The sequence below is a fragment of the Aythya fuligula genome, chromosome 1 (genome assembly GCF_009819795.1).
Source record: "Aythya fuligula isolate bAytFul2 chromosome 1, bAytFul2.pri, whole genome shotgun sequence".
Taxonomy (NCBI): Eukaryota; Metazoa; Chordata; class Aves; order Anseriformes; family Anatidae; genus Aythya; species Aythya fuligula.
The window spans coordinates 162592444-162616598 of NC_045559.1; the positions used below are offsets into that span (position 1 = coordinate 162592444).

Below are 24155 nucleotides of genomic sequence, written 5' to 3' on the forward strand. Positions count from 1 at the left end.
GGTTGTCTCTTGTAGGAAGGATGAAACAATAGCAAGAGACTGGTCTTTGTGGACCAGAAAGTCTCTGCTTCTCACATGTTGCTATGAAAGATTTAAGAGCCGTGCAGAAGAACATGAAGTTGAGGGAAAGAGAAAGAAAGAAAGAAAAAAAAAAAAAAAAAAAAAAAAAAAAAAGAAAGAAAGAAAGAAAGAAAAACCGCTACTATGAAGAACTCTAACAGAGGGAGATCCAGCAGAGAGCAAAGAAGGTTATAATAGAAATCTCATGGTACAGTCTCCATCAAAGAAGAAACCTGACAGCTTTTTATCAAAGTTTCACTGCAGTTGGTCAAAATCTGTTGTCAGTCACATCAGTGTAATCCCTGAGTAACTCAACCAAAGAGAGAATGTGAGCAATTGAACTTATTCTGGATCTAGCAAGTACCTAATGAAAAGCATAAAAATGGTGAAAGTTAAACACTGACAGTTCATCCAACAGAAAACCAGGTGGTCAAGCAGCAGGCCTTCACAACAGGAGGGATGCACATGATGGGAAGAAATAGTGGGAAGAGTTGACACAAGTTGATTAGAGTTTCTTTTTGAGAAACTTCAACACCTATTAATCATAGAATGTATGATACATAGAGCTAAGAGTTTAACTCTCAGCTGTTATAAGGTGATTAAAACATAGTTCTTTCTTCAGGCTTATTTTATTGCTTACCTTAAAAAAATATTTGGAGACAATTCTCTTGCAAAATGCAAAAATTCATTTGTTTAGCAGTATAGCTTTTCTACTGTTTCCCAGCTGAAATTGACAAGATGCTGCTTCATCCCAAGAGGAAGACATCCAAAATATCTCCTTCCTCATAATTCTGTAACATCACAAGTTGCATTTTTACAGTCTGTTGCTTTTTACAGCAACAGGCATGCAAATCTTTCTCATGCTTGTCCTCAGAGCTTGAAATAGCAGTTGGAACAAGTCTGGAAGATGGTGAGTCAGATATACTAATGCTACGAGATTTCCATTTGTTTTGATTTCTTACTGGTGGGTGGTATTACGTTCTTATTTATATGTAATTACACTCTATCTGTAACACAGTTTATTAGAAATTACCAGCAGGCATTGTCCATCGCTATTTGTGGAGTTAAATCTTCACCCATTCACTGACTCAGCACTGGGAGCTAGAAATGCTTCTCCTTTATATCCCAGATTCATACTCCATAGGAAAACAAACAAACAAACAAAACACAATCCATGCTAAGGCCAGCTATACAGGAACAATGGCCTGTTTAACTCTTACCTTCGAACTGGCTGTGCAATTTTACTTCTGGGTATGCCGCTCCCATTAATGGCCAGCGAGGGTCTTGGAAGAGCACTGCGCCCCACAATCCCTTGACTAGCAGTCTTGTTTGGCATTGGGATCCCAGTGTTAGAATATAGCTGTAAATTGTTGGACACTGGAATGCTACTGCCTTGTACAGTTGGGCTTACATAGGCAGTAGCTTTGAGAGGCTGTCTGACAGATACTGGAAAATGTCCCACACTGTGAACTCTGTGCTGAAGCTGTCCTGGTGATGGAACTGTTAGGAGAGGTAGAAAGGAAATAACAAGGTCAGTACCCAACAAATGAGGCCAGATAATAATGCGCATCTCTATATAAATCTAATTACAGTTAAACACATCATTATGCAATTAACTTGCTAATTATAAACTACTGAAGAACCCCCTGGATCCAACCTGCACCAAAATAAAATATCCTGTTCCATCCCCACACCAAACAAAAATACCACCCTTATTTATCCTTCTTTCTCCCCTCAAAGAGGTTTTGTTTTCCATTAAAAACACACTAATTCCACCTATGCAATTAGAGCCTTAAAACTGCTGAAGCTCTGAGTTAATTACTTTTAGATTGTTTAGATTTTTGTAAGGTTGCTTGTAATAACCATATCTTGTTTAATGCTTATTACATTAAAGCATTACAAAACATCACAAAAGTCTAAGCTTTATTTATAAAAACAGTCAAAAGGCTATAAAAAGGTCCCAAACATAACAAGATATTCCAAAGCTGATGCTATGTAAACTATCATTTTAAATCAATGCTACCCTTTCCAGAAGCTTTATATATAGATTCTTTACACAATTCTGCCCTCTGGTGTACATCAGACACACATCTATTCCAGAGTCCACATATCAAAAGCAAACTGTAAAAAGCCTAAAGCACATAAGCCAACTACTGCACACAGGCCAATCCTTTTTCAACTCTTTGAAAAAGGACATCCTAAGTACATTTAAAGATACAGTTGAAGAAACAGATATATGAATCAATGAAATATGACTGGCAATATATTGCTAAGGAAACCTTATCATAACACATCTCCTAAAAAAAAAAAAAAAAAAAAAAAAAAAAAAAAAAAAAAAACAGTGCTGCCACTTATTTTTATGTTTTTCAGAAAGGTCATTTCAGAAGAATTGCATTTTACACACACATGTTTACATACAAAAACACACAGAGAAACATGTATTTTTAAAGTAGTAAGTAAAATTAAACTCTCAACACACTACCATTCAATTTACATGTGGGACCCTGAACAACTATTTCCAATCTCCTATTAGAAAAGGACAAAAATAAAACAAACTAAATCCACCACTACGGTATACTATCAAGAAAAGATTCAATTTAATCTTTTTGAAGATGTTTGAAACTTCTACTCTGATTTGAAGGAAAGAAGAACAGGTTTTGCCAACTTCTCCCTCCAAAACCTCATAGGAAATGGGAGGCTAAAGTTCAATTCCTTCTCCTCCTTGCATCACATGAAATCCACTTTTTCCATTTCCCATCAGAGGATCTCAATAATCATGCTAGGAAAGAATGTCTTTTTGACATTCTATGTTCATAATTCCACATCCAATAGATCAATACTGCACCCCTGCCAGCTGGAAGTCAATTAAATTAAACTAATTAGAGACATTTTAATTCACCCACTCAACAAGTATGATATACTTGAGGATATAATCCTCCAGTTACCGCATTTGCATGGAACAGAGTGGCTCAAATTCAACAGGAGAGAGGTCATGTGTTTTGAGATGGTATTTATACAGTGTACTGTATAATACAGCACTGTGTAAATTACTAAGAAAAGCAATGTTTTAAATTCTAGTATCAAAGCTGAAGAACTAAGCTTATATGAATTAATTGCATTATTGGTTCTTCTATATTACTACTACTAATAATAATTATTATTGTAATTTTAGTTGAAAGGTTGACAAAAATGAGTGGGCAAATAAAATAAAGGTAGTGTTGACACTCAATACTGCATAACAAGATGGGCTAGATGTTGCCTTCCAAACTAGCAGCTTTAAAATCCTGAGCTATATTAAAATCCAGTGTAAAAGGAACACAGCCTGCTTTAATTTTTCATAAAGCACAGACATAAACTTTACCACTCTATTGATCCCTTGCACACTGCCAAAGAACACAGGTACTTACTACACGACTGCATCCTTGAAATCCCATTACTTGCTCCATGTAGATTGGAATCAAAGCTCTGACTGTTCCTCACAGTGACTGGAGAACTAGCAAAGCCAGAAGCATTGTTAATGGCAGGAGTACTTGGCATCCGAGCTAGGTTCGGCATGCTTCTTCGGAGTTTATCTGAAGCAAAAGAGCACAACATCCATAGTCATGTCAGAATTTGCAACAAACACAAGAAGCCTCTGAAAAAAAATCTGTAAAAAAATCAAAATTAAAACCGAATTCATTCAACACAAAGAAGGGTTTTGCTCCATAGGAAGAATAGGAATACATAATCAACAGCCTACCAATTGAACCCTTCTGACTATTGTAATGCCACAATTATTCACAAGTAATTTATAAAACATCGATAGGCAATGCATTTTAGGGATAACAAAGATCTAAACACTGTAGTGTAATAATAAGGATGATTTTCATGTAAACGTGTAAAATAGGTCGGATGAATCATGCCCTAAATGTGCCTATTTCTTTGCAGTGAATACAGAGGCATCAGTGACAGTCAGAATATCTACATTGTGGATGTCTAAAGACAGGTGAGATGAATCCATCATAAGTGACTAAGTCTTGCTTTCAGGTGCCAATGAGATGCTAAAAAAAAATCTATTCAGTACCTAACCTTATTAGCATGTTAGGTTTCTGCAGGAGGCCATGCACAAAACCTGCTAAGTCGTGATGCTGTCAGTTGCTTGGAGACCTGGGTTGACATCAGGATTTTCAAATCTGGTGGGTCTCCCTCCTATCCCACTTGTGGTGTCTGATTTGGTGGGCATTTTCAGAGCAGGCCTGTAGGATAAGGTCCTGCATAAAAAGAAAGCTGGAAATGAGATATCTGGGGGCAGGCTTAACAGCTAACTTAAGTGTCTAAGAGACTGAAAGTCTGAATTGCCTCCTGTGATGTGACAGACTTCAGTAAAGCACCAGTGTGTGGAAATAACAGGTCATTCATTAAATCTTGTTTGATAATAACACTAATATTGGCCTCAAACGTTGTGCTGCTGCTGACATGGCTACATTTCCTGTGGTACCATTCTCAGTGCCGTCCACCAGCTCATGTCCCTTCAGCAGGTTCCAATGCATGGTACAGATCTGTCTTCAGTTCTTACACTGCAACAGAAAGCAAGGGTGTGCTTTTCCTGTAAAACGTATCTGTGACTTCTCTCTTCAATTACAAGCAGGGCATTTCGAGATTACAGTTTTGGATTTATGCACAGAAATAACACTTATATCACACATGGCTTGGAACTGCTGTTTTGGGTTGACCTCTTAACCCACACAGGGCAAGTTCAATTCACAGAAACTTGATTGACTTAGGAGTCTCTGTTAATCAGTTCACATAAATATATAACCTATTTAGCACTATCATGAGCTCCTCTAATCCTTAAAGCTGATAACAATTGAGAGTAATAAGAAGTGACAGTATAGTTCTATCTATACAGTGTATTAGTAGTCACTAACAGTAACTTGAGTACATATGATGCCTATGTACCTTCAGTGAACTAAGTCACATCACAAGGCTACAAGCTGTTAGCTGTTCTTATGACTGGTCCTCATGATAAGAACTGATACAGGATTCTGAAAATATTCAAAACATCTTTGCATTTCAAAGGTCCAGCATTTCTAATATCCTCATATCCCAACTCCCAATTAGTAGTGCCTACCTGCCCTTGTTGGTCTTCCCTTCCATCCCAACTAAGGTTGACTTGCATATGTAGTCTAACACAGAAAACCATTGCTATCTAGGAAATAGTTTAGATAGCCCTATTCATATTATTGAAATCAAACAGTAAGTGTGGAAGGTAAGTCAGGGAGGTGTTCAGTGCAAGTAAAGGGAATTCAAGGTTAGAGTTCCCAGAAACTAGAGCATAGCTAAATCGCAATAAATCTTTCCCAATATGAAATAGAATTGGAAGAACCTCTCTAAAGGGTAACTCTTCATCAAAGAGTTAGACGTGTTATGCTTCTGTGGCTCATCACTGACACCGGCAAACTGAAACTGTCAGTGGTATAGCAACAAACATTAGTAAAGGGATTACTATTGTGATTCAGGTAAGTATTCATATAATTGGTATAGCAATAACACAACTGTTATCAGGCTTCCAAAACCATCGTGGGGATGTGAACAATGGCATCCACATAGCTACTGTGTGCTCCTATTTCTGAAATATTCATGATTTTGCAAACTGGAAAGGGAACTGCCCAGAGCTGCAGAAATTTCATGAACATGAGACGTCTGTAACTACTGTTTATTTTGAAGACCAGGCCAACCCTTTAAACTCATAGGCCATGAAATCCTAGGCTAAAATTACAGCACTTGGCAAAAAATCATTTGAGCAGAAGCATGGTGGTAGGGTAGATTACACTTCATAAAATAGATTTTTGTCTAATACTATCCATGTATCACACAGTATAAGCCAAATTCCTTGGAATCTACATGCTTTTCCACTCTGGGACTGCATCAGCCACAACAGGAATAATCTGTGCCTAGAACTGTCCAGTGGATGCAGCTATAGTAGGAAAAAAAATGTATAGAAGTAGCTTGGATTTCCTCTGTGTCAAGGGTGGCCATTTCTTTTGCCTTCTGTTCATGTGTCCCTTCTTGTTCCAGCAGTCTGCTCTGCTGATGATTCAGTCCTCGGGCAGCAAATTCCTGCTGCACCTGCAAATTTTCATCCATCAAACATCTGCATTACTTCTTTGATGATTCCTTTTGTCTGCTGAGATAAATGGCCCTGAAAAGCAATGAAAATAGCAGGTCAATGTTATGTTTAAGGAAAACCCAGAAATGCTCATCTCGATAGTATGCTGCAGCTTTCATTTCCTTGGATGATGCATTCTCTTTCATCTCTTTCTTGAAGTTTGTTCTGTCACCCGTTCCCCTCCTAAGAACAGTGGAGAGTCTTATAGAAGTTTTCAGTGAAAAACTGTCTTCTGTGAGTGTGGTATACAGAAGTAGACAATGGGAGTTTTGTGATTTTAGTATTATTTCAGGCCACAGAGACATGACTAGATATGAACTTGCTGGAAATCTATGAGAAGAAAACAAAAATATTTCGCTAAGCCGCATTCCCTTTTTAGAGCTCTTTGCTCTTCTAAGACTGATGAGAAAATTAACAGAGAGAAGGAGAGAAGCAGTAGAGCTGCGATAAGTTCATTCTGTTAGGGACATGTGGCTTCTAACACCAGCGAGGAATTCCACAGCACCTGTGCCTTCCACAGTATCAACAGCTATTGTGATCCACTACTGAGTCTCATTTAAAATTTGGGCTGAGATAAATATGATGTTTAAGTAGGATGCAGCCATACAAGGCAACACAGATGTATCTTTGCCTTTCCCAGCCTTTTTTGAGATGTATTAGCATGACCTACAGACACTGTATTACTGAAATTTTTGAAACGTGAAGTACAAAATGCAACAATAGGTCATGCAACAAAAGTAATAATCAGTTTGTGGTTATTACCACCTTCTCAGAGAAGTTCATGCGTATACACACGTGCTTGTCACTTCATGAGTATTCTTTAGGTGGCATGCATTGTCCATGTTTCTCGTATCCGCAGCAGAATGATCCACAAAAAATCTCCTATTGCATGTTTATGCATCTTCCTCCACGTGGCATCCACACTGAACTGCACGTTGCCTACAGCACAGGAAAAACTAGGAATTATGAAACAGAGGTCCTCTGCCCTCACCTGAAAGTGTCCATGGAAAGACCTCCCTGTAGCATAGATCATAATTACTACAGCAAAGAAACTGGTCAAAAAGCAGGCAAAAATGTCCCTTATCTTGTAAAATATGCTATGAAATTACAGTTAAAATTTACCTGAAATTACAGGTAAGAGGCAGTTTGCCTCTTACCCAGTTGCTTCAGTTCTGATTTGTCCAAGAACTTCCTCCCCAAATGCCATTTATTCTCTGAAGTCAGCCAAGGATCTGCAGTCCAACATCTTTCTGGTAGGAAAACACAACAGGCAGCACCTCCCTGTTGTCTTCTGGTTCCAGCTCTGTTGGCAGCCTCCCACGTTTCACCATTTCTCTCCTTCCACTGACCAAATACTATTATCAGCTGAAGATTAACATCCATGCTGCATGCAGTCAGGCTTTGTACTTGGAGCAAAGCTGCACCACAAGAGGTAAGATCTTGGTGGGCTGCCAGACTGGGAGTTCTGATCTTTGGGTTTCCTATAGATGCTCTTGAAAAATATTATCTTCTCTCTGCCAAAACAGCTTCATCCACTGTGTTTCATCAACTAAAGCACTTCTAGCAGCCCATGATTATGAATAAATGTCTCTCAATTGTGATTCCCTCAGATCTCACAGAAGTGGCCCAGAGTCTGAGGGAACAGTTTTGAGAACAGATATTTCCTAGAATACTAGGAAATATAAAAATGTTGCCAATGCAACAGGTCCTTATGCCATGTCAGACTGAAATATCCAAATGGTATATATAAACCTGTCAGTGATTTCTAGAATTGGAGAAAGGTGTTAGCAGACAGCAAGAAAACAAAACCTAAAATGATCTATGGGAATACCTACTGGAGTAGGTATTCCCAAATGGATGGCCAGCATCTTGCAGATTGATTAATCTATATCCACTCTGTAAAACTGGCAGGTTATCAGCATAAGTGTTTTGAAAAAAAAGATCATTGGTCATATATGTAATAGGAGTAACTAGCCCAGATTTAAAAACACCAAACTGAGGTTAATTTGGACATTTAATGACTATTGACAGGAACAAGACTAAGCTCAAGTAGAGGTTATGTTTGGTCTATAGTGAAGCGTCTTAAAATATATTTATTCATTCATCGTTTTTTCATTTAGGTGTTGTCAACATTTTATTTGAACAGATTCACATGCCTGACCAAAAGTGCACTATAGTTAAGGAATCTGACACAATGAATCATAATTATTTTGTCTCAGAGAAATCAATATCACTGTTTAAGCTACATTAGCAGTTTCTTTCACATATTTAAATCCTCCACATAAACCCTACAAATTCAACCCCACTTTATCTGTACCCAATGCACGAAGAAGTTAAGGGAAAAAAAAATAAAAGGAAAAAATCTGAGGTTATCTATTATTAAATATTATGTTCTATATTATTTAGATACTCAGAATTTGTTCTGAAATCCTAAAAAAAAAAAAAAAGCACTTAATTACAACTTCACCTTAAGGGATATATACTGTTAATTTCTCTTCCTCATCTTCAAAGACCTGAGATAGTATATACATTACATATATTACGCTTATAATATTTATAAATTATGCTTGTAACATCCTAAGTACACCAGGGTCTAGTTAAAGATTTATGGAATCATCGGTGGTGTAAAAACACAAATAGAGATTGAGAATTAAAAATAAGTCTTTCAGTTAACCAAGAGACACCATTCTTCATTATTGAAAATATTTATATTTTGCTATGATGAGCACTTTGATTTTAATCAGACTTATTACTTCATGCTGGTATGTGTCCCCCTCCAAAGATCCCTAAAGCATATTAAAGATTTTTCCATTATCCTTCCATGACTTTTCTCCACTGTTTACTATTCTCAGTAAAACTTCAGGGATGACTGAGAAAATTGTTTTTTTTTTTTTCTCCTTTTCTTTAATAGTCTGCTAAAATTTCTTACTGATTTCTCTCTTCCTTACAGAACTTAAAGAGAGGCTAAGAGCAGAAAAGCATTCAGTAAATCAGTAAGAACAGGCCTTTTCTCACCCCTCCAAACACACAAATCAATGTCACAGAATCACAGAATCACAGAATTTTCTAGGTTGGAAGAGACCTCAAGGTCATCGAGTCCAACCTCCAACCTAACGCTAACAGCCCTCCACTAAACCATATCCCTAAGCTCTACATCTAAACGTCTTTTGAAGACTTCCAGGGATGGTGACTCCACCACTTCCCTGGGCAGCCTGTTCCAGTGCCTCACAACCCTTTCAGTAAAGAAGTTCTTCCTAACATCTAGCCTAAAACTCCCCTGGCTCAACTTAAACCCATTCCCCCTCGTCCTGTCACCAGGCACGTGGGAGAACAGACCAACCCCCACCTCGCTACAGCCTCCCTTGAGGTACCTAAAAAGAGCGATAAGGTCGCCCCTGAGCCTCCTCTTCTCCAGGCTGAACAAGCCCAGCTCCCTCAGCCGCTCCTCGTAGGACTTGTTCTCCAGGCCCCTCACCAGCTTCGTCGCCCTTCTCTGCACCCGCTCAAGCACCTCGATGTCCTTCTTGTAGCGAGGGGCCCAAAACTGAACACAGTACTCGAGGTGCGGCCTCACCAGAGCCGAGTACAGGGGGACGATCACCTCCCTAGCCCTGCTGGTCACACTGTTCCTAATACAAGCCAGGATGCCGTTGGCCTTCTTGGCCACCTGAGCACACTGCTGGCTCATATTCAGCCGACTGTCCACCATCACTCCCAGGTCCTTCTCTGCCTGACAGCTTTCCAACCATTCCTCTCCCAGCCTGTAGCTCTGCTTGGGGTTATTGCGCCCCAGGTGCAGGACCCGGCACTTGGCCTTGTTAAACTTCATGCAGTTGACCTCAGCCCATCGGTGCAGCCTATCCAGATCCTCCTGCAGAGCTTTCCTACCCTCAAGCAGATCGACACACGCACCTAACTTGGTGTCATCTGCGAACTTGTCAGTCTATACTGAACTGGTATCTAAACACAGACCTACTTACTGACCCTAAAATGCTGCTGTTTTATAGAAGGAAGGAAGGAAGGAAGGAAGGAAGGAAGGAAGGAAGGAAGGAAGGAAGGAAGGAAGGAAGGAAGGAAGGAAGGAAGGAAGGCAGGCAGACAGGCAAGGAGGGAGGGAGGGCAGCTGAACTGGGCACTGCATTCGCATGTGGGCACCTACATCCCAGCATAGGTGTCTCCATCAGCAAGGCAGATCCCATCCAATACATGTGTATGGACACACAAAATGCATCCTAGGAATAAAACATTCCTTACTCATCCCTTAAAAAGTCCAAAAGCATTTACAGCAATGAATCAGAAGTCTTATCTGCTCAAACCTTTGCAAGGTCAGTTAAGGGAAATGACAAGGAGGAGCAGCCACCTCAGTCCCCAGAAGGCACGCATGTCTGCACAGTCACCGTGACTGCCAACCTCTGTTTGCTGACAGCTTGTTCCCCTTGCCCTTTCCTTCAGGCCAGCATTAAGCTCCTCTCAGCCTTGTAAAAACAACCCTGTTACTGGGGTGACAGTTAGGGGACTATCTTCCCAGACACTGGGAACCTGGCTATGGCATTTGAGTACTTGCTGGGATGTTCACTGTCTAGGTGAACATTTTATCTTTCCCATTTGTTTTCTTGAAGGCACTTCTTAATCCAGTTTCATATGACAAAATATATTAAAACTACTCAACATGCACACAAGAGTATACTCTTAAAAAAGTATTGAAATTTTCCAAGTTTATCACACCTTCAGTATATTTTTCACAATACAGGTAGTACAGGTCTAAAGTTAGAATAAGTATCTCAACTAGCATACCATACCAAACAAACTTCACTAAGGGCAGGTAGAACAGTACCTCCAATACTGTTCTTACAGGCCAAAAAAAATGTACTCCAGCTAAACACAGAGACAATTCTGGGGGAGGCAGTGCCAAAGTTAAACGCTGTTTTTCCTTCCCAGACTGAAAGCCAAAAGTCAACAATTATTTGCAAATTACTCTTCATTTATGGAGAATTCTGTGAATGACAAGATGAACCAGTGGCCAGACTGTTGACTCCATATACAAGAACACAACTGATCGCTTTGGAGGAAGAGAGAGGAATACTGTTGTAATGGCAGTATTATAGCACAGCATGGTGAAAGCTCAATTTTGATTAATTATCCATGATACTTTCCACATATATTGAAAGGAGTGACAGTTTAGCCTCTCCATCCATCACACACCCTTTCTCATCTGCCTTGGTAAAGTGTAGCAGTCTGAAACATTATCCATCATACTGAGGTTCAGACAAATTCTTATTCTGCAGTCTATCTCAATTTCAGCCTGTAGGAGTTCTTGAAAGACATTGTTGCCAAGATGATGAGAAGTGTGAATGAGAAGATACTGTCATAATACTCAGACATCTTTGATACAGAAAAAATAAATAAATAAATAAATACTCCTTGTCTGCCAATAAAACACAGCCAAAGTAAAACATTTCTCATGATCAGCATTTTCTATTTCTGTTTATCACTGCTGCATGAGTCATAGGGTGAAGGTGAAGAAGCTAAAGAGATAATTCTCCTCTAAAGATAGTGGTACAGTCTATTACAGGATTGTCTGTCATGCCAGCAAACAAGTAACTGGAGCCATACATGTTGATTTCCTAAGCAACACCAACCACATGACCCATCACCTGGAGATTTTTGAGAAAAAAAGACAACCAGGTGATAAATTGGTGGCATTTTACATTTACATATTTTCTAGTTAATAGTAAGAATTATGTTATTTTTAGTGTGCTGCAAATATTTTTTGGGATTTCCATGTGGGAATCCAATGCCTAAGTTCTACTGACATGAACATGAAAAAAATCATTGAAAAAGGCTTTGGAAACCGTACAGAGATTGCAGCACAACATCCTGCCCACATTACTGAATCAAAAATGTCCCATAGCCTTCCTCTCTCTCTCCCAAACAGATTTTCTGAAAGCAGTTCACCGTTGTTCCATTCTTATACCTCACTGTCAAGAAAAATAACATTGGAATGAATGTGGTACATATGCTCTACCGACAAAAGCCCACATCGCTGTACTCTGCATTAACCTTAGCCTTCTTTATATGCTGCCACTTGTCGATTATACTTTCATGCTGTGTCTTACTTTCAATGCCAGTGCTCTTGGCACCAACCTGTCATGCCTGATTTGTCAGGAAAGTAACATGCATACCTGTAGCACTCTATAAATAGGAACTGTTTCGAACAACACATTTATTTTCTTGCCCAAGGCTGAGCTGTAACCTGTAATGTTACAAACAAGACCTTGACTGAAAACTGACAGTCTTAAATTAGCTTGGGGACTGAAGGAACAGCAAAGTAAGACACAGCAGGAGGAAGAAAATTGTGATCATAGTAAGGAGTGAAAGGAAGGTAACAGCAACAATGGAAGGAAACTTAATTCTTGAATACGTACTGAGAGGAAAAAAAAAAAATCAGAGACTCTGAAACACATCTCTAATGCAGTGCAAAAAGCAGTAAGGGCTCAGGGTAGTTTGGAAGTGACATTATCTTATTATACTACTTCAACAGACCACCCTACCAGACTTGGAAAAAGAGCATTCACCCTTGTCACAAGCACTCATTATGCATTCACAGCAAAGCTACATTAATGGAAAAGTTAGGAAGTAAGAAAGAGAATGTAGTTAGGAATGAAATGTCTTGTAAATATTTCATATTTTGATGGATCTATGATGGCCATACATAGGTCAAGCACAAAAACCTAATCAGGTTTTCCAGCTAACCAGAAGATGCCTAGAAGATGCTCTTTTTCCTTTTTCTTCTTTCTCCACTTGTGCTCATACAATTTTACAGAACATTTTAATGCTGACTAAAGTACTTTCATGACTGAGTCACAGATTACATTTGGGAGCAAATTACCTAACAATAACACTCCTCTAATAACAAAAAGTCACAATCATTTGCACAGATTTAAAGTGGTTGTTGCAATTAATGGACTGACCTAGTAGTCATAAACTAAACACTTGACACTTGATTTTCCCAACGTGATCCTTACAACTGGCAATTTGAACAGAGAAGCACAAGGAAAAGACTTTCTTGGAAAAGCATGCAACCCACCTCCATTAATCCTATTTGGTTGCTGCTCTGGTGTTTGGGCTTGAGGAGAATAGTAGGGCTGCTGATAAGTGCTTGAAGGGAAGTGCTGAGAAGTTGGGCTCCTCCTGCAGTCCCGAATACTGGAGAAAGTCTGTGAATGTGGGATTCCTCTCTGGAATGGGGAGCAGCGGGTGAGGCGTGGTTGTGGAGGTGGGAGGTGGTCAAACTCTTCCTCGTCTTCAAGGCTATAGCGATCATATTCCTGGTCGCTGCATGTCCCCTTCTTTCCTGAGTGCAGTGATACACTCGAACTGTGTCTTGACACTGACGCTGAAGTTGAAGCATAATCTTGTCTAAGGCCTGTAAATTCCAAGAAGAGGATGACTTGGCTTCTGTTAAGGGATCAGCTCTTAACATACACTTCAATCCTGCAGACTCAGCAAGTAAGCAGACATAATTTTACAGCAAGAACTAGATTGGCAATGTGACCAAGCTGAAGATCTGCTGTAGGATTCAGCAGATCTAACTTTCAGTGTCTCCCTTCAGGTATCTGAGCCTGAATTACTTCCCTTGAGATTTCTTTTTAATATGTTTGTGTTGTGTGTTTTTTTTTTTTTAAGAAAAAATAAATACAGTCATCTCCAAAATGCAATATGTGTGAGTTAGATGCGTTAGATGCTTCTCTTAAAATAACATGAACTGCCCTCAGGGGGTGCCTATTTATTTCTCTACCAGTGAGAAGACTACATGAGTATTAAGCATTTAACTTCTAAACACCCTAAATCAGAGGAGAAGTCAACATTCACCCAATGAGTTTTCCAAATCACTATTATACTTTTATATTCCTGCAATAAAAATGCTAGCAATTACATTTCCTAAACATATAAGCCATGAAAATATTCCAGCTCTCCAACCTCTCTGAACCAGAGAATTCCTGCTACCACCCAAACTCACATAAAAGGGTTGGAGGTAGGTAGCACCATGGTATTTTAGACACGTGCATTTTACCACATTCTTCTCAAAATGTCAGTTGTTGAAAACTATCCCATTATTAGCACTGCCCCAGAAGAGCAAGTTTGCTCCAGGTTAAGTGAGGGGGAAGTATCCCTCTCAGCCCTCCCACATCCTCTTTTTCCTGACTGCACAGCAGACAGCCCTGGAAGGCATCACCTTTCCAGCAGCTGAGTAATTCTGTGAATAGCTGGGAATAACAACTTCCTTAAATTTACAAAAAACTCTCAGCCTTAACAGATGTCTTTGTTACCATAATGGAAATTACTTAATATGCTTGTTTTTCCCTCTTGAGTGGGAGTTTCTATTCATGCAAGCAAAGGTGCATGCATAAACATTTGCATAAAATGCTACCACTTTCTGCAGTGGACAACAACAATCATTCACAGATTGTGTACAAATTGCTACGACAAGAATGAGATACAACAACACTTGAAGTAGATTAGAAGAAAAAACGTATTTTTTTCCAGTTTACCAATGACCTGATTTCTTAGAGAGCTAAGTACCTGAAGTCTTTTTTAAACTTAACTCTGAAGAAGGATAGCACAGATGCCATTTAAGTAACACATTCCTTCATATGTTTGATAGTCATAAATATACATATATATTTAAATTCTGATCACTTTCACATAATATCAGAAATTTTCCAAGCCATGACAATACACATTCACTAGTTGAGAATTCAGCTCCCTTGGAAAGTTTCACACTTGCTGAATTTCTCTGCTGAATGTAACTAGTGCTACCAGACTTACAGCAAGTTCAATTGCTGACAAGTCTGGTTGGTCCAGCCACATTGGATCTCTTAATTTCTTGCTCACATTTTATCTTCATTTCACATAGTCAGATATTAGTTTGCACTGTCCTTCAGTCATCATCTCTGAACTTCCTTTGTTTTTAATAACATTATTTCCTCTTTTATGTATTACTTGGCACTCATAGAAAGTAAGAAAGATACTGTCTGTTGTCTGAATGGATTCTAAGTCAAATAGTCTTTAATAAAATAATTTTCTATAAATTACTATCAAGCCAGAATATAATGTCAAAAAAGCCCTTGGGCTCAGATTTGTGCATAATCACAAGTCTTACACCAAGATGTCAAATTCCTATACCTCAAAATTAAGAATTTAAAGTATCAAAATTAATTTGAGAATTAATAAAAACAAAGTAGGGGCAAAAAAAGTCCATGAGAACTGCTTATATTTTTATTTTCTCACGACATTTATGCATGAAAAAATGCTTTAGCATCTCCCTTCCCCCTCATATAAAATAATTTAAATAGCATGGTAAGACATTTAAAACAGCTAACTAAAAATGTGCTCAAGGGGTATGGATCTACCAGTTGGGATCCAGAAATACATAAGAATCATGTTTTGAAATATCCAGTATCCTTAACATGAACCCAACAATGTTGACACCTTGTGCTTCCAGGTGAAAAATGTTTCCACCTGCCACTGAAGAGGTGACTCCTTTTAAGAAAGGTCCGGTTGACTGAGACCAGGCAGGAGCAGTTCTGACTGTTGTGGGTGATCTTCCTCAAATTATTCTGAAAAACAATTAAGAAAAAAGCCACCTACTCTCTTCCTGCAGACGAGCCATGATCTGAACATCGGTGAGGTCCTGCAGTTTGTATCCCATGGAGATGGAGTCATCCTCCAGCTCTGAGGTGCTCAGCTCACTGTCTATTGATGACTGTGGGCTCAAAGGGGAACTTCTAGAAATGTAACCTATGTAAAAAGAACAGATAATGTTTGTGAATATGTCTGGCCATTTCTCATTCATGACTAACTTCCCTTTATGTTACAGTAGCTTAAAATATTTATATATATAACAGATGAAAACCTTCAGAAGTATAGTGCAACCGACTAACAATTAACAAAGGGACTTGATACTCATAAGAAGCATAGTAACAGATCACAAATCCCTCTGCTTGTTCCCAAAAGAGTCCTACAGAGCCCAGACAATGAATAATTTACTGAGTTCAGTTCTGATAGTTCAGACTAGCTAGTGTACTCTAAAACTATCTGCATTTGAATCCTTACGAGACTCTGGTTCTCCCTGTTTTGTTCTGAAAACTGAGTGCATATGTGCCTCCAACTTCTGCTCAGTACTCAGATTCCATATTCTTGCAATTTACCTGTTTTTCTTTAAATTGTTTATTATCATCTGAGAAATAAGTTATTATAAAAATTAAGACTGAAAAATGATGCAACAACAGAGAAAACAATGCCTCCTTCACAGAGGTAACTTTCGGAGAGGGCTCTTGATTCTACTTTTTCCTGCATAGTTGTAAAAGTATAAACTAAATTGCAATTAGTTGAACGAGCTAGTTTTTGTCCAACTTTAGAGAAAATTTTTGCAAATAAAATGCAGTTTACTTCTTAATATCCTTTGGACCACCAAAGACTCACTGCCTACAGGATAATAACCACTGTGATGAAGGCTCTTAAACTGTGCTTATATCACAGATGTGTTTGCATCCTCTAGCACAGCATCCACTAAAATTCATCATAAAATCAGCTATTCTCTAACAGGATCTCCAACAGAATTATTTTGCGAATTATTAAAGCGAATTATTTTGCTTTGGAAGGATTGTAAGGGGGAAATATATTTGTTTGCCTTTTCAAATTTGCAAGTTATAATGGTTCTCTAGGTTTTGCAGAGATAGTAACAGCTGTACTCTTTTGGAGCATCAGTTGGAAACTAGACATCAGAGACAGAACTAGATGCTTTTGTTTAGGAACTAAACGGCATCCCACTGAATAGGGGAACTTAGATATCTAGCTCACACACACCTACATGAGGCATTTAGAGTCTGTGTCTGTATCTCACCTGCTGCACCCTTATTTCTTAACAGGGCTTTGTGCACGGATTTCACACATGGTAAAGAAAATTGCACAGAGAGCAGTGTGGCACAGAGCATACCTGCTACTGCCAGCAATACAATGTTAATGCCTCTTTCCCAAGGGATTATTTTCTCCATTGCCATTTCAGCTTAAGAGAAGCCATAGATATAAACTGACTCCTGATACCTGTACTGAAGAAGGAAAAATGCAGCTCTTCACAATTAACTGAAAAAGTGGGTCTTTTTCCTAAAACTCTTGTGTCCCCTTGAAATTGGTGGCAAAAGTAAAATAAATCTTGGATAGTAGCACCGGTGCCAGATTGAAAACAGTCATCTTTCTGCTGGCTGTTTTTATAACAGGTAAATTCTCCATGATGCGGTAAGAGGGAAGAAAGGGCAAAGCTGGGGACCATTTAAAATGATGCTGTTGCAACTATACACTCAGGTTAACCATTATTGAGAGCTAGGCTGTTTATTAGCATTGCCTTCTCTGGCAATGCTAATCAAAAAATTAAAAATGGAATATAAAAATTCCACTTGCCGTGGAACACAGAAAACAACCTACATTGCTAGGTAATTGCAAAATTTTAGGTCATTTTAATAAAAGAATCTCTCTGAGATGAGAGATTCAATCATCTGAGAGACACAATCATCTGAAAGGTGCATTGTTGTTAAATGCTAGCAAGATTAGATTTGATTAAGCAATTTTGTAAGCCCCATAAATCCACAAAAAGTTAAGCATTACCTGTCCGTTCAGGTGTTAGTATTGCTTTACTGGAGGTTTTAGAGAAGCTGGGACTGTTAAAGCCATTGGTATATGGGGTGAGTCTTGCAACAGGACTATAGGGAAAAGCCAAGGAGACAGGTGTAGAGAAGAGGTTCCGCCATCGGCTAGCTGTTACAGATGTGAGGGAGGAGGGAAAAAAAAATAAAATATTTATAGTTATAAATAGAATAGTGATATTAGAGAGAAAATCATCTAACAATAATCTCTTCATTACACATTGTTTACTTATGGCAAATGGGAAATAATGGTTCAAGTTCAGCAGCAAAACAGAAGACCAGCAGAGCCTTCTACATGTAAGACTGTTCCACTGAGTTTTCTAGTAAGAATGTGTTGTTTGCTATTTTCTATGTATACACCATTTTGGCATATATTTATCACATACATCATTGTGTGTCAAGACAAAGTAACAGAGGAAGCAAAACCTGTTACAGTTAATAGAGAAACAAATTAAATTTGTAGTGCTCTTCAAGGAATCGTTCATGGCAATCAATCATCACACAATTGAATTACAATTATCAGCTGTGAGAGTTCAGAGACAAAGCAGTAAAATATACCCAACCAAGTGCTAAAAACAACCATAATCCCATAGCAGGCTTTTAAGCTACCATGACATATTCTCACTTCTCTTTTCACAGTGTTAAGTTTGTGGCTACAAAAGCATGACATTTTTTCACTATTTTTGAGGACCAACCAAGTAATAGAACAGAGCATATCTTTTTCTATGGATGGCTTACAACAAGGTTGAAAGGCATATGGTCTATTCAGTAATGTCACAAAGAGCTTAGAGTGGGCAAAAATACTAAAGGTTTATTTAATTTATATTCTCTTAGTTCTCCTATTAAAATAGGAATACATCTATAGTTTGGTTTGCTTATTTTTAGCATGTGTTAAAAAAAAAAAAAAGTTAAAATAAAAAATATTCATGCGGTCTTTGGAAAATAAATACTAGATAGAAAAGTTGCTGCAAGCAAAAGGAAAATTTTTAAAAATTAATTTCAGGGAACACATTCAGATGCAAGCAGTTTGTGCAGAAAAAAAAAAAAAAAAAAAAAAAAAAGATCATATATTTTTTTGTGATAGATTCTGTTTTGTCCTGAGAGATGCTGTATACAGTGACACAAGGGAGGGAGCTAGGGATATACTCATATCTAGCTTAGAAATCAGTGGGATAACTTTGACATTTAGCAGGAGTACTTTGCTCTGACAAGTGTTGCCAACCAGTTTCAAAACCAAAAGTCCTCAAAAGCTAAGTGTCTAGCACTGGAGTTTATATCACTAATCTGCTCTATTATATGGACTTGTTCATCCGGTTGTTCTATGTGCTCACAGATATTCAAACAATGTTCAAGCATTCCATGTTTTAAAACCTCTCCATCACCGAAATGATTTAGCAGGACATACAAACTTTATTCTTCCTTCTTGATAACATCAACACAGAGTGGCCATGGGGACAGAGGGGAAATGCATCATGTTGGCAGGCTGTCAATCTCATTGCTGCAACCTTTTGGAGTAATCAATTAGCTATCATTCCAAAATATAGTGTTTCCCCCATTCCTTTTGCTTCGTCCCACTCAAAGAGTTTGTCCCACTCCTGGGTTTACAAGGACAAATCAGCCTTTTGTACTCTTCCCATCAGTGCTACTAAGCTTACAGTGAAGGAAACTGCTTGTTTCCAACCCTAGCCTGCAGTGGAAGGGAAGCACCTGCAATCCTTAGTGTCTGAAGGAGGGAAGTAAGATGTAAGAATGCAAATCGTGATCTTTTCTGTCACCTCATCACAGAATTACTACAATTCCCTCATTTTTCATGATTCTAGTTCCTTAAAAAAGCTTAAAAAACAAACAAACAAACAAAAAAACACCCTACAGTTCATAACTAGGAGTAGCATCAGCACCAATTCTAGAAAATTGCCCAGTGCCTAGCAACACAACTGCTTCCATGCAGAGTTATTTGTCCTTAACATTTATTGAAGTGATCAGTTTAAAAGTCAAGTATGCAAGTGTTACAGGATGAAAAGGAGAGCAAACTCAGATGACCACAACTCTACAAACTAGTGCGTAATACAATGGCTAGGGATCAGATTAACTCAAAAGAAGGCAGAAACTAAACTGCTTCACAGCATTCACTTAAAGAAACATGCATGATAGTATAGATCTAAATATCATATACACAGCTAATACTTGCCACTTCCACTAGAAGTCATCAGTGAGGAGCAAAGGATGACAGTTCCTTAAAATTCTATTTTTCTGCCTACCACAAGATCTGGTTTTGTCACAGTCTGATCATTTGCCAGGCCAATTAGCTGCCAGCATGTTCTCACCCACAGATGTGGTCAACCATACAGCACAAATAAACATCATTCATTACTCTGTACAATCACTACTGTGAGCTGGCCCATGAAGCACAAAGCAACAGTTATCGTGACTATGAAAGCAAGAACCCACAGTACAAATATAATCAGTATTTATGGCAAAACAGATTCCAAATTACTCTTTCAAATAGTATGGGTTCTCAAGGGAAGAGGGAGAAGGATGCCAACAAACTCTAGAGAAATACTGTTCTAATGTCCCCAGTTCTACGGCTTTTGGTCACCATGTACCATCTATAGCCTGAGAGTGTTTAAACTTCACCTAAGAACTGACATTGTTTGTATATACAATTAGTTTCATTATTTAGGATCAAATATAGAAAAACATTTTCATTAGGTTTCAAATCTAAATATCAAAATGAAGTACATACCGAGTACCTCAGCAGTATTAACAAAGACAGCAAAATCAGATTTACAGAAGTCTTGTGCTATACCAAAAATATAAAAAGGTACGTAGGAAAAGACTGATACGTACATCTAAGCAAAACTATAATTTAATGTAAAAATTTGTAAAATCACAGAATACTGAAATGGATAGTCATTTTAGGACAGTTATTTTACTCCAAACTGATTCTGAGACTGCCCTGATTAGCACAGTAAAACACCATCACTCATGCAAAGATTTGCACTTCCTTCACTGTTTGCAGCAGACTCTTTCCAGAGAATGAGACAATGTTGTGATGACCCATATTTTAAATTTAAAAGTCCATCTGTTAGACTCCGATTTTTATACTGTTTGTAGTTTTTCTTAAAGCCCCAACTCTGGTTGTCCAGAGATGAATTAAAAAACTCACCTACCCTTCAAAAACAAGGAAGTTTCTAACCCTTGCATTTGAATAGAAATTTGAATAATCCCTCTCTGAGTGTCTTATACTGAAGACACACTAAAGGAAGAAAAAGTTTCAGCCATGGAAAGGAAAGCAAGCATATCTAAAGAACCATCAAGAGAAAAGAAGCAAAAAAATAAATAAATCCATTTGACTTACTCATGGAAAAGTATTAAATGCATTAACAATTTGACTTCTTGACTTCTTGAAGTATGAAGCTGTTGGCCTTTTACGCCAACAAATGGAATTAATATTCTTTAATATGAAAATATAAATTGTCCTAGTCTTCAAAGTAAACAGAATTGAAGTGCCCCATGACTTTCCTGGATTTGATCAATTCTTAATAACTAGATTGCTGATAGCATAACGTGTTATATATACTATAACTACTACATGTACAATAATATTTTTTAAAAAGACTTCTCAAAATGTCTACATGTACATAATCAAACCAAACCTTTTCTTTAAAAGTTAAATCAGCAACAAGGGGGATTTTTCATAACTTTAAAATGTTCACTAACACAACTGAAAATTTTAAAAATTACTTAGGATCTCATTTTTATAACTTTTCTGGAGATATCAGAAGCTACAGTAGACTAGAGTAATAACTCAGAGCACCTATATACACAGAAATATTCACCATATTGATTGTTGTTAATAATCAACTTTTGATAAGAACTGATGGAAAAATTTACATGAAAATGGCAATGGGGAATATATAGGGAATTTCATGGCTCAAAAGTAATGGAACACACTGCAAACTCAGAGCATGCTGTACCATACCTAAAACAATTCCTTTATTAGAAGCAATTCCTAATTTAAGCTACATAATCACACATACAAAAATCTGGTCTTGAAAGTAAAGCCAAAATGTACTATTAAAATTAATGGGATCATTCATAAGCTGGGACACAAAATAAAAATGGCATTGACCCTCATCATGTTTTAATTTTGTGGAGTTACACTGAAGCAGAACAGAGACAGATCAAGCACTGGTGCTGTATGTAAAACACTGTACTACCTAAGGATAACAGCTTCCAAGAAACCAAAAGAAGTACATGCACATTTTAAACACCGTCCATTTTCATAACTCCACTATGAAACTCAGTTTGACAGAATTCTGTAACATGGCAACTTACCTTCTCTCTAACAACACAAATGAAAAATATTTCTTTGCTATAAAAACAGAAAATAAAGTCATAAAAAAATGTATAATATTACTGACTAAACAAATTATATTTGAGTTACAATCTAGTCTGTTCATCCACTCAATTAGCTTAAGTTTTATATAAGCCTTCCGGCTAGAGACAAAAATACCTTTTGAATTCAAATCTAAAAAATAAACTGAATTGCATATATACATTTATTTGAACACAGGTACTAACTAAATGGCTTCAACAAAATCTCTTTTTTGAGAGCCAAAAAATTGGAGGATTACTTACAATACTGTCAATTCAGTAAATTCAAAACTGCAGGTCAGGATAAATCTAGGGTCTTCTGCTGTGCCCTGTGCCCCTGCACTGTCACCATGTCCTGCCTGCATATCAGTCACACAGCCCTTTCTTGCTGACGTACTTTCTTTTTAGAAGGAAACACAAACTATTTCTGTGGTACATTCTGTATATGGCCAGTTGCACAACATCTACGCTTAAAAGAAAAATGTCTTTCCCATGAGTAAAATACACAACCCTGCATGGGAAATACAAGTATTTCATTGATCACTGGGGAAATTAAAGAGTGCTAGAAGAAAATTCAAAACCCACTCCTTACTGTAGTCTAAACCAGCTAAGAGGCATCATCCAACTGAGACATATGTAAAAACACCCTCCCAAAGATATGTTTTTAACCTTAGTTTTATATCCCTGTAAAATGGTGATTCAGAGTCTGCGAACTCCTCCTGAGGGTATATGTATGCCTGGGAACAGGTGAGTGGATAATGCATTTGAAAAGACAGACAGAATAGGGAGATGCAAGTTCCCACTACTTGCTGAATATTGCAGTTTTGAGGACATTTGCTTAAGATTTGGGAAACATGGGCTCCTACTACTCACTGTGTAGATCTACTCAGGTTCTTGGAAAACCCAGAGCTCGTATATAACAGTTTTAAACACTCCTAGGTGGACAAGAGGTGCTATACACCCAGCTGCATCCAATGCCGTACTGCCACTGTGCAGGGATGGATCTCCAGGTACCTAAATTTCAAAGCAAAGCCTAAGCAGATCTTGTCTCTCAACTACCTCAGTAGCTCTCCAGCAGAAGGAGCTCAGAAGTACTCACAGTCCTTAGGCCTGCATCACATGTTGAGGCATTCAGCTTCTGTGCTCAAAAGAGAATGACTATAACATCTTCCAGCATTTATCTGAACACTGCGCTTCCAAGCTACCCTCTGTAATTACCAGACTAAAAACCTGTCTGTGAAAAATTTGGCTTTTTATTAGTTAAAAATATTATGAATTCTGGGCCTCTAGTAACTGGGTGTATGAGCATCGAGTTGTACTTGTAAAATTGGAAGTTAGTCTGGAGCATGTATATATTCCCCTCTTGTTGAATATTATTATACCACAAAGTCTCAACTTTTCAAGCATCACACTCTTCGTTCCAGTCTCCCACAGCACTCGTGGTCATCTCTACAGCTTGTTTTAGCTCTTATGGTTTTAAAACCACAGCTGTATTTCCCTTAGCCACTCAGTTACCAGTAGAAACTTTGCCATCAGCATAGAGTCACATTTCATATGTTTAATGCACATTTTCACTCACACTGAATCTGGCATTGTCCAAAACTATTTCCCTGCACTGCCATGCCCATCTCACAAAATGCTCCTGGGGCTTGTTTGCTGTTTTTGTCCCTTGATGTCTTGTTCAAGAGAGGCAAGGTACCTCATTTTCCCCAGATGCAATGATGACAAAGATAAACTCTGTAACTGTAGACCACACAAGTCCATAAACAAGGGTCTCCAAAATAAAATTTTGCGTATGTATTTATCTTTAAACCTCCATAATCAAACTGAAATGGTTGAATAAATAAATGCCAATATTTTCCTTTGGT

General features: G+C 38.0%; 1 protein-coding gene across 1 annotated transcript in view; it reads right to left on the bottom strand.

Moving 5' to 3' along the window:
* SLAIN1 (SLAIN motif family member 1) overlaps positions 1-24155 on the bottom strand; it is a 49568-nt gene that overhangs the window by 4232 nt on the left and 21181 nt on the right. The window contains exons 3-6 of the mRNA XM_032207753.1: positions 15860-16009; positions 13296-13634; positions 3468-3632; positions 1281-1560 (exon numbers count right to left, since the gene is read on the bottom strand). Coding sequence (XP_032063644.1) covers positions 1281-1560; positions 3468-3632; positions 13296-13634; positions 15860-16009 — 934 coding nt within the window. The remainder of the gene's footprint in view (positions 1-1280; positions 1561-3467; positions 3633-13295; positions 13635-15859; positions 16010-24155) is intronic.